The sequence below is a fragment of the Antedon mediterranea genome, chromosome 2, assembly GCF_964355755.1.
Source record: "Antedon mediterranea chromosome 2, ecAntMedi1.1, whole genome shotgun sequence".
NCBI classification, from domain to species: Eukaryota; Metazoa; Echinodermata; class Crinoidea; order Comatulida; family Antedonidae; genus Antedon; species Antedon mediterranea.
Genome location: NC_092671.1, coordinates 14,744,840 through 14,760,840, shown reverse-complemented (window position 1 = coordinate 14,760,840; position 16,001 = coordinate 14,744,840). Strand labels below are relative to the sequence as shown.

Genomic DNA, 16,001 nt, shown 5'->3' with positions numbered 1-16,001 from the left:
ATAATATTGCATTTTAATATAAAATGAAAATTTAATAACAGTATAAAGCCTCAAGTAAATATGTAGTTTCAATTAACCACTGAAACTAAAGTTTTCAAAGTTTCTATTTCTGTATTATATAATAATTCAAAAAGAAAAAAAATAGGCAATAGGTTACAGTGACCGCATATCAGAAATGTAGCTAAATCGAAAATGCAAATTTAGAAGAAAATGAAAGCAGGATATGCTCATGACAACTAGCAGTATATATATTTTCATACAGTAAATTTTAATCAAATTGGTAAAAACAACACTATACTTAAAGATTAGGAATATTACCTGTGCTGAAAACATGATTAATCCAACCATAGTGAAGAAGTATAAGTGCAGTAGTACTAATAAAATAACGCTATAAAATATGAAGAAAAAATTACATGAAAAAAATGGCAACAGTAATATATGTATTACTGTGAAAAAATGGGCAATATATATTTTAACACTGCAGTCAACCCCTGTTCAGTGGTCAACCCCTAACACTACAGTCAACCACTGTTCAGCTGTCAACCCCTAACACTAGTCAACCACTGTTCAGCTGTCAACCCCTAACACTGCAGTTAACCACTGTTCAGTGGTCAACCCCTAACACTGCAGTCAACCACTGTTCAGTGGTCAACCCCTAACACTGCAGTCAACCACTGTTCGGCGGTCAACCCCTAACACTGCAGTCAACCACTGTTCGGCGGTCAACCCCTAACACTGCAGTCAACCACTGTTCAGTGGTCCACCCCTAACACTGCAGTCAACCACTGTTCAGCTGTCAACCCCTAACACTACAGTCAACCACTGTTCGGCGGTCAACCCCTAACACTGCAGTCAACCACTGTTCGGCGGTCAACCCCTAACACTGCAGTCAACCACTGTTCGGCGGTCAACCCTATTATGGGCAACATTTTGTTTGGTGCTAAAGGTGTCTTATTCATAGGGGTTCTACTGTATTTTAATAACCAATCTGGATAATGTATTGTAAAAAAAACCTCAGGTTCAAAAATGTATATAAAGGTAATGTAGAAGAACTTTACATATGCGACACCCAATTCAAGACAGGGCACTACAGCATATTTACGCTAAATTTTGGACAATTGTATCATTTAATCTTATTATTAAAGGGGTTTCATCCTGAACTGAACTAAAAAAGAGATACAAACCTAAAAACCTCTGGCAATGTATTTTTAATACTCCTTACTGTCTTTTTCATAAGTGATGAATTTTGAAGTAAAAAAAATGGTCTTAGCAGACGCCTAACTCTGAGTGGCTATAGAAAAAGCAACAAATAATAGTTATTATTACTATAAATACACAACACAACAGATGTTTCTGTAATATCAGACACATTTAAGTTGCAATTTAAGACTACAAGTTGACCTAAATTAACTTATGATGTGAATTAAACACCCGTACACATGTTTACAGTAGTCTTAAATGTGAAATGGTCAATGAAAAAATATTAAAAAATTATGGATTTTGATTTTTGTTGGGATACTTTTAGTGTTCAAAGAATTATGAGGTTTGATGTAAAGTTATACCTGAATGGTTAATGCTCAGCTTCCAATGTTAGGTCAGGGTTCAATCTATCTGGATTAGATCAGCTTTACTCAGTTATTTTAAATGTTGACTTGAGCAATACTATTTTTGGGTGCTTAAGAGCATGGGCAGTTTATGGGCGTATATATAATGTATAAATGAAGTTACACCTAGAAGTGGATGCAATTATTACCTCCTCACATGAAAAGTTAACGGTTACTATCCAATCAATCAAAGATGCTAAAATCACCAAGACATACGCAGATAACCATTTCTGCTTTATAAATTGCTTTTTACCAATTAGATATGCCTATAAGATAAGAACAGTAAAACAACAATTACATATAGAATTAAATACCTATGAATTGGTTTAAGTTGACTCTCTTGCACTACTGTAGTCTTATACCAAGGTAGCAAAGGGATAGTGGAGAATTTTTTAGGTAGTGGCTGGGAAATTTTAATTTTTATGTCAAAAAGAAAATGTTCACAGCATTCAATAACAGGTAGTACTACTAACTACTTGGAATAAGCAACAACAAAAATATTAATACCAATACATTGATACAAAGCTTTATATTATGATTTAATATCATTATACTAGCATGTACCTTCATACAGACATCGACTGCGAATATCAGTAAACAGACAAATTCAATTCCTTCTGTTAGGCCACATGGAGCAGAGACACGTTCGCCTCTCTTCCTTGGATCTGAACTCCATGTCAAAGAAGATGGGTTTTCAAAGAATGCCAGCAACAGAATCACACATATAGCTGTACTTATGAACCTGAGAATTCAATCAATTTTATTACAAAATATTAGTACTCCCTTTTTACGATTGTGTGAGATACAAAATAAAGTTTGGGTCTCACGAGGCAACACAAGGATGGAGGCTTATTTGACCATTCACAACACGATGTTGCACCAGTTGTTTGTGATTGGTCAAGTCACTTGTGCTGAATCTATTCCGTTCCGTTTAAGTGGGAACCAAGCTTTGAAATAATAATTTTTTTCCCTAAAAATGTACAAATGGGGGCTATGTTAACAGAATGCTGTATACAAAAGTGTACATTGAAAATGTTTCTTGAATATACTCCGTAACATACTCTTAAGCTCTGTCTACACTATCAAAAAATGTGATGTGCCTATATGATGTTATATAACTAGTTTGATAGTGTAGACAGAGCTTTACACTTACCATTGCACAACTGGAGAATAATATAGTCTGTAGTACCAAAGAGATTTAATATCAACTTTGTGATAAATACTTCTAAATTTGACAGCATCTTCAACAAAAACAACAGCTTGTAAAAGTGACTCAGGATCTGTGAATTTAAAATTCATATTAACGTAGTCGAAAAAAATATTGTTATTATAGTACATTATTTAGGAAGGTTCCTTTTCTTAGAATTTGTTGACAGGAATTGAGGTTTAATATGTGCAATGTTTGTTTGACAATATCAAAATAAATAATCAATTCAATTTTTGTTTCTTTATATTTTCTTAATAAAAAGACAGTTAAAATGACAAAAATGGAATTCAATAAAACCACAGATTGTAACAAGTACAGTTAAAAGTTGAAATAGGAAATAATATTAATATAAAATGATGAAATTGCCTACTAAAAATAGCAGAACGTTAAAACAAAATTATTAAATCTTGTAAAATCACATTAAAAAAAATATTAAATTCAAATAATAATAATAAACTAGATTTGAACTCGTCACTACGGACGAGTTAGGTTATCCGCAGCGCAAACGCCACGTGCACGTCATACGTTGGAATATTGCGCGCAGAAAAACGATTATGCCATTGAAAAAATGTTAGTGCGCTCTCTATTTTGCGTCACGTCAAAGTATATACGGTATACACTGTATTCTGTATACGTACTACATACAGTGCAGAATAGGTGAAAATAAGGGACCCAAGTTATTGACGCTTTTGGACATGATGACGTCATCACAATTTAAAAAATGGTAGATTGTGCGAAAGATAATTGATTGGCCTAGACAATATAACAAAATGGGGGGAAATGGAATACGGATAAGTGGAGATGCGCTCTATTAAATGTGATGAGCTATGAGAAAGTGACAAAAATCCTATATTTTATATTCGAGTGGCCATACGATGACGTCACAATGTCCGGTTAGCCATATCGATACATGATTCGATATCTACAACTCATCACCTTTCAGAATATGTAATTTTAAAAAAGTTCACCACGTAGTTTACAATCTATGACTGTTTTAAAAAAGGCATAATTTTCACGAATTTGTGAACTTTTTAATCAAAAACGCGCGCAAATTGTTCAATTCTACGTGCTCGTATGACGTGATTTCAAGTCGAAATTGATTGAAAATTGGTAAATTTACTAGAAAAGGCTGAAAAAACAAAAATCAAGCAAAAAAAACATGTTTTTGCCTTACGTGCGCACGCGCACGTAAAAATATTGCGCACGCGTGGGAATTTTTGAAATGCTCAAAATGACATGAAACGCGTAGAAAGTTGATTAGAAATGAATTTTGCGCATTTTGAAATTTTGAACGCGCGTGCGCGCGTAACTTTATGTAAAACATTCCATTTTTAATCCATAGAAAGTTTGCGCATGATATAACTTAAATTTTCACCAAGTGTCAATAGAAAATGACTTTTGGTTTTTAATCTATGATCAATCATTGAAATTCATAAAATTGCGCGTAACTTACGCTGCGCAACTCGAAAATCAAAAAACAAAGTTTCTTGCACATCTACAGATATAGGTCAATCTTATGACAAAGTTATACAATCATTTGTTAGCCAGAATTAGAGATATGCGTGCAACAAAATTCGTGGAAAGAAAGAAGAATATAGAAACTAGATTTGAACTCGTCACTACGGACGAGTTAGGTTATCCGCAGCGCAAAAGCCACGTGCACGTCATACGTTAGAATATTGCGTGCAGAAAAACGATTAAGGCATTGAAACAATTTCAGTGTGTTCTCTCTTTTTCGTCACGTCTGAGTATATACGGTATACACTATATACTGTATACGTACTACATACAGTGCAGAATAGGTGAAAATAAGTGACCAAAGTTATTGACGCCTTTGAACATGATGACGTCATCACAATTTAAAAAAATGGTGAATCATGCGAAAGATAATTAATTGACCTAGACAAAATAAAAAAATTGAGTGAAATGGAATACGGATAAGTGGAGATGCGCTCTATTAAATTTGACGAACTATGACGAAAGAGAAAAAAATCCTATATTTTATATATGGGTGGCCATACGATGACGTCACAATGTCCGGTTAGCCATATCAATGCATGTTTCGAGAAATACCACTCATTTACTTCCAGAATATGTAATTTTAAAAAAGTTCACCACGTAGTTTAGAGTTTATGACTGTTTAAAAAAAGGTCTAATTTTGACGATTTTTTGAAGTTTTTCATCAAAAACACGCGCAAATTATCCAATTATACGTGCTCGTGTGACGTGATTTTAAGTCGAAATTGATTGAAAATTGATAAATTTACTAGGAAAGGGTGAAAAAACAAAAATCAAGCAAAAAAACGATGTTTTTGCGCTACGTGCGCACGCGCGCGTAAGATAAGTGCGCACGCGTGGGAATTTTTGAAATGCTCAAAATTACATGAAACGCGTAGAAAGTTGATTAGAAATTGATTTTTCGCATTTTGAAATTTTAAACGCGCGTGCGCGCGTAACTTTCAGTAAAACATGTCATTTTCTCTCCATAGAAAGTTAGCGCATGATATGACTTAAATTTTCACCAAGTTTCAATACAAAATGACATATAGTTTTTATTCTATGATCAATCATTGAAATTCATAAAATTTCGCGTAACTTACGCTGCGCAACTCGAAATAAAAAAAAAAAAGTTTCTTGCACATCTACAGCTACAGGGTTATTTTTTGACAAAGTTATACTTTCATATGTTGGCCAGAATTAGAGATACGCTGCCAACAAAAAATGGGAGAGAAGTGTGTAAAGAAAGAAATAAATACTAGATTTGAACTCGTCACTACGGACGAGTTAGGTTATCCGCAGCCCAAAAGCCACGTGCACGTCATACGTTCGAATATTGCGCGCAGAAAAACGATTATGCCATTGAAAAAATGTTAGTGCGCTCTCTATTTTACGTCACGTCTGAGTATATACGGTATACACTATATATTGTATACGTACTAAAGACAGTGCAGAATAGGTGAAAATAAGTTATTGACGCTTTTGGACATGATGACGTCATAACAATTTAAATATTTTTAACTCATGCGAAAGATAATTGATTGACCTAGACAATATAAAAAAATTGAGTGAAATGGAATACGAATAAGTAGAGATGCGCTCTATTAAATTTGACGAGCTATGACGAAAGAGAACAAAATCCTATTTTTATATTTGGGTGGCCATACGATGACGTCGCAATGTCCGGTTAGCAATATCAATGCATGATTCTATATCTACAACTCATCAAATTCCAGAATATGTAATTTTAAAAAAGTTCACCACGTAGTTTAGAATTTATGACTGTTTAAAAAAATGTCTAATTTTGACGAATTTTTGAAGTTTTTCTTCAAAAACGTGCCTAAATTGTTCAATTCTACGTGCTCGTATGACGTGATTTTAAGTCGAAATTGATTGAAAATTGATAAATTTACTAGAAAAGGCTGAAATAACAAAAATCAAGCAAAAAAAAGACGTTTTTGCGCTACGTGCGCACGCGCGCGTAAAAAAATTGCGAACGCGTGGGAATTTTTGAAATGCTCAAAATGACATGAAACGCGTAGAAAGTTGATTAGAAATTGAATTTTCGCATTTTGAAATTTTAAACGCGCGTGCGCGCGTAACTTTCTGTCAAACATGCCATTTTTAATCCATAGAAAGTTTGAGCATGTTATGACTTAAATTTTCACCAAGTTTCAATACAAAATGACTTTTAGTTTTTATTCTATGATCAATCATTGAAATTCATAAAATTGCGCGTAACTTACGCTGCGCAACTCGAAATTCGAAAAAAAAAGTTTCTTGCACATCTACAGCTACAGGGCTATCTTTTGACAAAGTTATACAATCATATGTTGGCCAGAATTAGAGATACGCTGCGAACAAAAATCGTGGAAAGAAAGAAGAAAATAGAAGAAAAAAGAGAAAGAGAAAAAAAAAGATCCTGACAATAACAAGAGGTTATCCGCCAAGTGCGGATAACCAACTAGACATGAAACTCGTCACTTTGACGAGTTAGTTATCCGCACGACAAACGCCACGTCCACGCCATACGTTGGAATATTGCACACGGAAAAAGATTATGGCATTATGACCTGAACTGAAGACTATGATATGTTGTTATTGCTGAATTCTATTATTTTGATTCATATATAGTATACACAGTGTAATATGTATACATATCACATACAGTGTAGAATAGGGGAAATTACGGGACCCGCTATTTATTGCAATTTTTAACATGTTGATGGTTTTAAAATGAAACGCGAAGGTAGAAATTTTGGAAGGAAATTATCTCAGCAACAACATATTAACGTGTAGAAGAAATTTGAATACGTAAAATATTAATGCGCGCTCTTTTAAATGTAATGAACTATGACGCAAAAAATGAAAATACGACTTTTTTTATTTAACTGGCCATATGATGACGTAACCACATCCGATTGGCAAAATTTTTACATGATTTTGTATCTACAATCCAATAGCTTCAAGAAAACGTTTTAATCGTGATTATCACATTTTATTCTTACGAGCTATAACAGATTGAAATTTACTGTAAAGATGAAATTAATGCCACACGTAATTTAAATTTTTAGGCATGATGACGTCATAAAAATTAAAATATTTTTAACTCATGCTAAATATAGTTGATTGACCTAGACAATATCAAAATCGGGGTGAAAATGGAAAACGGATAAGTGGAGATGCCCTCTATTAAATGTGAGGAGTTATGACGAAAGATACAAAAATCCTAAATTTCATATTCGCGTGGCCATACGATGACGTCACAATGTCCGGTTAGCCATATTAATGCATGATCTGATATCTACAACTCATCAACTTCCAGAATATGTAATAAAAATAATTTTTACCGTTTAGTTTAGAAACTACGATTGTTTAAAAAAAGGCTTACTTTTGACGAATTTTTGAAGTTTTTCATCAAAAAAGCTCGCAAATTATCATATTCTACGTGCTCGTATGACGTAATTAGAAGTCGAAATTATTTAAAAGTTGGTAAAATTACTAGAAAAGGCTGGAAAAACATAAATCACTCGAAAAAATGACGTTTTTAACGCTACGTGTGCACCACGCGCGTAAAAATTTGCGCACGTGTGGGAATTTTTGACATGCTCAAAATGACATGAAACGCGTATAAAGTTGATTAGAAATTGATTTTTCGCAATGGAAAATTTTAAACGCGCGTGCGCGCGTAACTTTGTGTAAAACATGCCATTTTTAGTGCACAAAAAGTTAGCGCACGATATAAATTAGACTTTTGCTAAGTTTCAATTTAAATTGTTATATGGTTTTCGATCTATGTTAAATACGCGAAATTCATAAAAACGCGCGTAAGTCATGTTGCGCAACTCTGACGTCATTCAATTATAGGAAAGCACAACTTCACGTGATTGCCCATATGTTGACAAAGTTATAAAATGTTAACTTTACACGTTTTAGAGATACGCTCTGCACAAAAATGACAGAAAGAAAGAAGAACTAGACATGTAACTCGTCACTTTGACGAGTTTGGTTATCCGCCGCGCAAGTGGTGCAACATTAACATTAAGGGGATAGGTTGAGGACAAAAGGAAGTGTTCACGTTGGCATTATGATCTGAACTGAAGAATATGATATGTTGTTATTGCTGAATTTTATTATTTAAATTCATATATAGTATACACAGTATATTCTGTATCCATATCACATACAGTGACATACAGTGTAGAATAGGTGAAATTACGGGACCTGCTATTTATTGCAATTTTTAACATGTTGACGGTTTTAAAATAAAACGCGAAGGTAGCAATTCCGAAAGGAAATTATCTCAGCAACAACGTATTAGCGTGTAGAAGAAATTTGAATACGTGAAATATTGATGCGCGCTCTTTTAAATGTAATGAATTATGACGCAAAAGATGAAAATACGACCTTTTTCATTAACTGGCCATATGATGACGTCACAACATCCGATTGGCAACATTTTTACATAATTTCGTATCTACAATCCAATAGCTTCCAGAAAAAGTTTTAATCGTGATTATCACATTTTATTCTTACGAGCTATAACAGATTAAAATTTACTGTAAAGATGAAATTGATGCCACACGTGATTTAAATTTTTAGGCATGATGACGTCAAAAAAATTAAAATATTTTTAACTCATGCGAAAGATAGTTGATTGACCTAGACAATATCAAAATCAGGGTGAAAATGGAAAACGAATAGGTGGAGATGCGCTCTATTCAATGTGATGAGTTATGACGAAAGATACAAAAATCCTAAATTTTATATTCGCGTGGCCATACGATGACGTCACAATGTCCGGTTAGCCATATTAATACCTGATCCGATATCTACAACTCATCTACTTCCAGAATATGTCATCCACAACAAGTTGACCGTCTAGTTTAGAAATTACGACTGTTTAAAAAAAGGCATATTTTAAACGAATTTTTTAACCTTTTCATAAAAAACGCGCGCAAATTGTCCAATTCGACGTGCTCGTATGACGTATCTTTAAGTCGAAATTGTTTAAAATTTGGTAAAATTGCTAGAAAAGGCTGGAAAAACATAAATCACGCGAAAAAAATACGTTTTCAATGCTACGTGCGCACCGCACACGTAAAAATGTGCGCACGCGTGGGAATTTTTGACATGCTTAAAACGACATAAAACGCGTAGAAAGTTGATTATAAATTAATTTTGCGCATTTTGAAATTTTAAATACGCGTGCGCGCGTAACTTTGTGTAAAACACGCAATTTTTTTTCAACAGAAAGTTAGCGCATGATATAAATTAAACTTTTGCAAAGTTTCACTTTAAAATGTTATTTGGTTTTCGACATATGTTAGATACGAGAAAATCGTTAAATCGCGCGTACGTCACGTTGCGCAATTGTAAACATCACGAAAAGCTTCGCTTGACGACGTTACATAAATGTCAAAATGTTAACATAGTTACCGAAATGTTATGTTTGCGAGTTTTAGAGAAAAGCGTTACACAAAAATCATACAGAAAGAAAGAAGAAGAATAAAAAGTTGATGATGATGATGATGATGATTTCGTACAATCACAAGAGGTTATCCTGCAACTTCGTTGCGGATAACCAATAATACAGAAAAAAAACTAGACATGTAACTCGTCACTTTGACGAGTTTGGTTATCCGCCGCGCAAGTGGTGCAACATTAACATTAAGCATGTCAAAAATTCCCACGCGTGCGAAAAAAATTACGCGTAAGGTGCGCACGGAGCACGAAAATCATGTGTTTTTCTCTTGAATTATGATTTGACAGTCTTTCCTAGTTATTTTAAAAAAGATTGACATCATTTCAAATTAAAATGACGTCATACGAACACGTTGATTTACACCATTTGCGCGCGTTTTAGTTGCAAAAGTGACAACATAATGCCAAAATTAAGCCTATTTTTAATCTATTATAGCTCCTCAGGATCAACCGTTACCCCCAATTTTTTTAATTTAATATGTAAGCAGATATGTTGTAGATATGAATTCATGCAGAATCTTTACCACTCGGATGTTATGACGTCATCGTATGGCCACACGAATGTAAAATATTGGATTTTTTACTGTTTCGCTATTGCTCATCACATTCAACAAAGCGCATGTCGCTTATACGTATTCCATTTCCCCCGAAATTGTAATATTGTCTACGTCAATCAACTATCTTTCGCATATCCGATTGGCAACATTTTAACATAATTTCGTATCTACAATCCAATAGCTTCCAGAAAAAGTTTTAATCGTGATTATCACATTTTATTCTTACGAGCTATAACAGATTAAAATTTACAGTAAAGATGAAATTAATGCCACACATGATTTAAATTTTTAGGCATGATGACGTCAAAAAAATTAAAATATTTTTAACTCATTCGAAAGATAGTTGATTGACCTAGACAATATCAAAATCGGGGTGAAAATGGAAAACGGATAAGTGGAGATGCGCTCTATTCAATGTGATGAGCTATGACGAAAGATACAAAAATCGTAAATTTTATATTCGCGTGGCCATACGATAACGTCACAATATCCGGTTAGCCATATTAATACCTGATCCGATATCTATAACTCATCTACTTCCAGAATATGTCATCCACAAAAAGTTGACCGTCTAGTTTAGAAATTACGACTGTTTAAAAAAAGGCATATTTTAAACGAATTTTTTAACCTTTTCATAAAAAACGCGCGAAAATTGTCCAATTCGACGTGCTCGTATGACGTATCTTTAAGTCGAAATTGTTTAAAATTTGGTAAAATTACTAGAAAAGGCTGGAAAATTATAAATCACGCGAAAAAAATACATTTTGAATGCTACGTGCGCACCGCACACGTAAAAATGTGCGCACGCGTGGGAATTTTTGACATGCTTAAAACGACATGAAACGCGTAGAAAGTTGATTATAAATTAATTTTGCGCATTTTGAAATTTTAAATGCGCGTGCGCGCGTAACTTTGTGTAAAACACGCAATTTTTTTTCAACAGAAAGTTAGCGCATGATATAAATTAAACTTTTGCAAAGTTTCAAGTTGAAATGTTATTTGGTTGTCGAGCTATGTTAAATACGACAAAATCGTTAAATCGCGCGTACGTCACGTTGCGCAATTGTAAACATCATGAAAAGCTTCGCTGCACATCTTCATGTGCATGACGATATGTTGAAAAAGTTACAAAATTTTATGTTTGCAAGTTTTAGAGAAAAGCGTTCCACAAAAATCATACAGAAAGAAAGAAGAGAAATAAAAAGTTGATGTTGATGATTTCGTACAATCACAAGAGGTTATCCTGCAACTTCGTTGCGGATAACCAAAAAAAAAAAAAAAAAGATGATGAAACAGGACAGTTACAAGGAGTTATCCGCCATAGTGCGGATAACTAACTAGATTTGAACTCGTCACTACGGACGAGTTAGGTTATCCGCAGCGCAAAGGCCACGTGCACGTCATACGTTAAAATATTGCGCGCAGAAAAACGATTAAGTAATTGAAACAATTTCAGCAAGCTCTTTATTTTTCGTCACGTCTGAGTATATACGGTATACACTATATACTGTATACGTACTACATACAGTGCAGAATAGGTGAAAATAAGTGACCAAAGTTATTGACGCTTTTGAACATGATGACGTCATCACAATTTTTAAAATGGTGAATCGTGCGAAAGATAATTGATAGACCTAGACAAAAAAAAAAAAATGGGGGGAAATGGAATACAAATAAGTGGAGATGCGCTATATTAAGTGTGACGAGCTACGAGGAAAGAGACAAAAATCCTATATTTTATATTCGAGTAGCCATATGATGACGTCACAATGTCCGGTTAGCCATATTGATGCATGATTTGATATCTGCAACTCATCTACTACCAGAATATGTAATTATAAAAAAGTTCACCACGTAGTTTAGAATTTATGACTGTTTAAAAAAAGGCATAATTTTGACTAATTTTTGAACTTTTTCATCAAAAATGCGCGTAAATTGTTTAATTCTACATGCTCGTATGATGTGATTTTAAGTCGAAATTGTTTGAAAGTTGGTAAATTTTCTAAAAAAGACAGGAAAAACAAAAATCAAGCAAAAAAATGATGTTTTTGCGCTACGTGCGCACGTGCGCGTAAAAAAATTGCGCACGCGTGGGAATTTTTTAAATGCTCAAAATGACATGAAACGCGTAGAAAGTTGATTAGATATTGATTTTTCGCATTTTGAAATTTTAAACGCGCGTGCGCGCGTAACTTTTTGTAAAACATGCCATTTTTAATCCATAGAAAGTTTGCGCATTATATGACTTAAATGTTCACCAAGTTTCAATACAAAATGAATTTTAGTTTTTAATCTATGATCAATCATTGAAATTCATAAAATCGCGCGTAACTTACGCTGCGCGACTCGAAATTCATAAAAAAAAGTTTCTTGCACATCTACAGCTACAGGGCAATCTTATGACAAAGTTATACAGTCATTTGTTAGCCAGAATTAGAGATATGCTTGCAACAAAATTCATGGAAAGAAAGAAGAATATCGAAAAAAAAAAAAAAAAAAAAAAAAAAGATCCTGACAATAACAAGAGGTTATCCGCCAAGTGCGGATAACCAAAAAAAAAAAAAGAAAAAAAAAAAGATCCTGACAATAACAAGGGGTTATCCGCCAAGTGCGGATAACCAATTAAAGATGTATTGTCCCTTTGACTAATTCCACAAAAAATTTTTTTTTTTAATTTCGAAAAAAAGTGGGTCATTTTGAAGTATCATAATAGTTATTAACTTTCACCAAAAATTAGTCAAAAAAAAAATAATTTTACCGAAATACAGATGTTTTTTTGTTCAAAAAATAACTTTGACTTTCAGTCAAAGTTTTCAATCAAAACATATCCCATAATGCAATGCGCTTGTTTGGCTACTCTGTATGCATAATCATAAACTTCCTCGCGATCTGTGTGAAAACACCTTCTCAACGGTGATGAGTTGTAAACAATCCTAATTAGCATCATGCATATTATGCATACTCATGGTTTGAAATCTTTGTTTACTTTCGCTTGCGACGATTTCTCAGACGAAATGTAATCTAATTAATTTACCTGTTAATTACGTAAACTGTTGTTTTTGGCTCGAATTTTCAACTTAAAGTGAATAACTTTAATATTACTTTGATATGGCCAATTTAAATTTAGAATATTTTTTTTTTCATTTTTTGTGTTTCAAGGGACAATACATCTTTAAATAATGCACAATGGTATATATAAAATATTAATAACTTAAAATTATAATAGAGAACGGAGATGAAAACAAATATGACGGAAGAAAGCTAGGCGAGGCATAGGCCCTAGCTTTCCTATCCATCATTCTAATTTCAAAATCCCTCCTAGCTAGACCTAGACCCTACTACAGTACGGAGTATGGTCGAAGCGGCCGCCAGTTTAATATCGTCATTTGTATGGAACGCCATGTGCGCTTTAATCTTTGATTGTCGTTGTCAACGCCATGGCCTATGGCGAGTTGAGTTACAGCTGTATGTATGGTCAAACCAATAAATATAAGCCAAATCATGTACTATCGAATCTTTATATTTCTAATTTTGCCTGCCGATAAATCAATGTATATTTTATTTGTATTTTAATATTAACTAACTAAATATATTTACATATACTATCGAATCATTAATAATTTACGTTTGCATCATAATCTACATACTATTGAACCTTTATGTCTCATTTACGTACTATTTATTTGTTTATTTATATCTCTTTTTTTTTTTAAATACATTGGCAGTGAAGGGAAAAATAACGTTGAACTGACCCGACGTTTCTTGAGCACTCTCCTATCGAATCTTTATACAGTATTGCATTAATAATTTACGTAACAGTATTGCCGAATCTTTATATCTCATTTACATACTATCAAATCTTCATACAGTATTGCATTAATAATTTACGTACGGTATTGCCGAATCTTTATATCTCATTTACATCGAATCTTTATACAGTATTGCAATAATAATTTACGTACGGTATTGCCGAATTTTTATATCTCGTTTACACTGTACTATCGAATCTTGTTTTTATTGATTAGTAATAGGGTGTGTTATTTTATATATTTAAGTGTTATTCCATTGTAATACATTGTTTGTGTTTTCAATAAAGCAACGTGAAGACGAAAACACGACCTTCTACAGCACTATTCCTGGCCGGCCGCCAGTCGAGTTATTAGCAGAAATTTGCGTAATTAATTACCGTACCGTACAGACACTTTCAATATACAATAACAAATATATATATTTTGATATACTTTATTGAAAAAATATATATATTATTCTTAATAATTGGCTTATTATATATTATATTAATATACAATACAAACACCACAATGTATTTTATTGACTTTATTAAACAGTTAAAGTAAGTAATCATCGATTCGCCATTTCGTTTAAAAGAACGTAATGTATCACATTCAATCTGTAAAAAAAGAGAATAAATTACATAATATTAATAATGTAGGTTGTTAAATGTTATTTACGTCCGAGAAAAAGAAAACCTGTCGATCGAAACAATGACAATCAAAAATTACAAAACAACGACAGTCAAAGCGCACACGGCGTTCCATACAAATTACCGTTATTGAACTAGCGGCCGCTTTGGTTGGCGGCCGCTTCGACCGTACTAGTAGTAGTAGGCTAGGCCTAGCCTAGATAGATATAGGCTAGGCCTAGGCTAGCTAGGCCCTATTCTATTCATCAGTAAATACAATTTTAAAAAGCTCCCTTTATATTTATCAAACAAAAGATTATCACAACAGCAAATCATTTTTATGATAGACTGTGGTTTAATAAATACTATATAATTAAATAAATGCGCCCTTAGGCCTAGACTTCATATGAAGCTAGGCTTAAGAAGGCTAGGCCCTACTACCGCAACCAGACAAGCAAGAGACACGACAGGAAGGAACTTACTGCAGAGATCACTTCTGTCATCTCTACCGGACAAAAGCTCATGCTCAATCTCTGTTGATGAATACATGCTGTTCGTCAGAATGCTGTAGGCCGATTCCGGCATTTCTTCTGTAGCCATTTTAACTAAATAAAAGTATTGTAAATCATCACTGCTATTTTAAATGTTCTAATAAAATGTTTGTACCGTCTTTAGACTTCGCTGCTGCTTCACCACAAAACTCATGTTTTTATTTAATCACGTGAGAGGTGGTTGGAACAAACACCGCCCTCTATAATTTAGATATTTGAACTTTTTAAAGAGTTTTAAAAAAAGTTAACAATAAATAATGTAAAAATAACCTTTATATGCTCTTTTGTTGAGGAATGCTAACTATATATAAGTTATCAAATTCATTCATTCATTACCTAGATAACCTAATGAATATTTAAATAATTGAAATACATAATTGTTTTCTTTTCAAGTATCGGCGACAATTAGTAGTATGGCTACTGTAGGTAAATATTCTAAATATGTCAGTAAATACTAGAAATATACAATACAATACTATTTTATGAATTACCTTGGTATCATTTTGGTTAATCTATATTACAATAGCATTAAGCCAAAATTTGTTCCTCTATCTCCTCCTAAACCATAAGTCTTATACTAGTTCTCCTTTATCCATAATAGTCTATATTAGAATGGCAAATTTGTACGAAAAATGTGTTTTTTAGACCAATTTCTTTGCAACTGACAAACTCTACCTTTGG

General features: G+C 33.3%; 1 protein-coding gene across 12 annotated transcripts in view; it reads right to left on the bottom strand.

Annotated features, from left to right (window-relative positions):
* The window catches only part of LOC140040525 (two pore channel protein 2-like), an 84,708-nt gene extending 69,258 nt beyond the window's left edge, over window positions 1-15,450 (bottom strand). For all 12 annotated transcript variants that reach the window (XR_011842730.1, XR_011842731.1, XR_011842732.1 and 9 more), the window contains exons 1-6: window positions 15,252-15,450; window positions 2,758-2,884; window positions 2,169-2,346; window positions 1,754-1,870; window positions 1,185-1,291; window positions 319-388 (exon numbers count right to left, since the gene is read on the bottom strand). Coding sequence is in view for 5 of the 12 variants with exons in the window: in XM_072086524.1 (XP_071942625.1) it covers window positions 319-388; window positions 1,185-1,291; window positions 1,754-1,870; window positions 2,169-2,346; window positions 2,758-2,884; window positions 15,252-15,369 (717 nt within the window). In the remaining 7 variants the exon portion in view is untranslated. The remainder of the gene's footprint in view (window positions 1-318; window positions 389-1,184; window positions 1,292-1,753; window positions 1,871-2,168; window positions 2,347-2,757; window positions 2,885-15,251) is intronic.
* Between the last annotated feature and the right edge of the window lie 551 nt (window positions 15,451-16,001).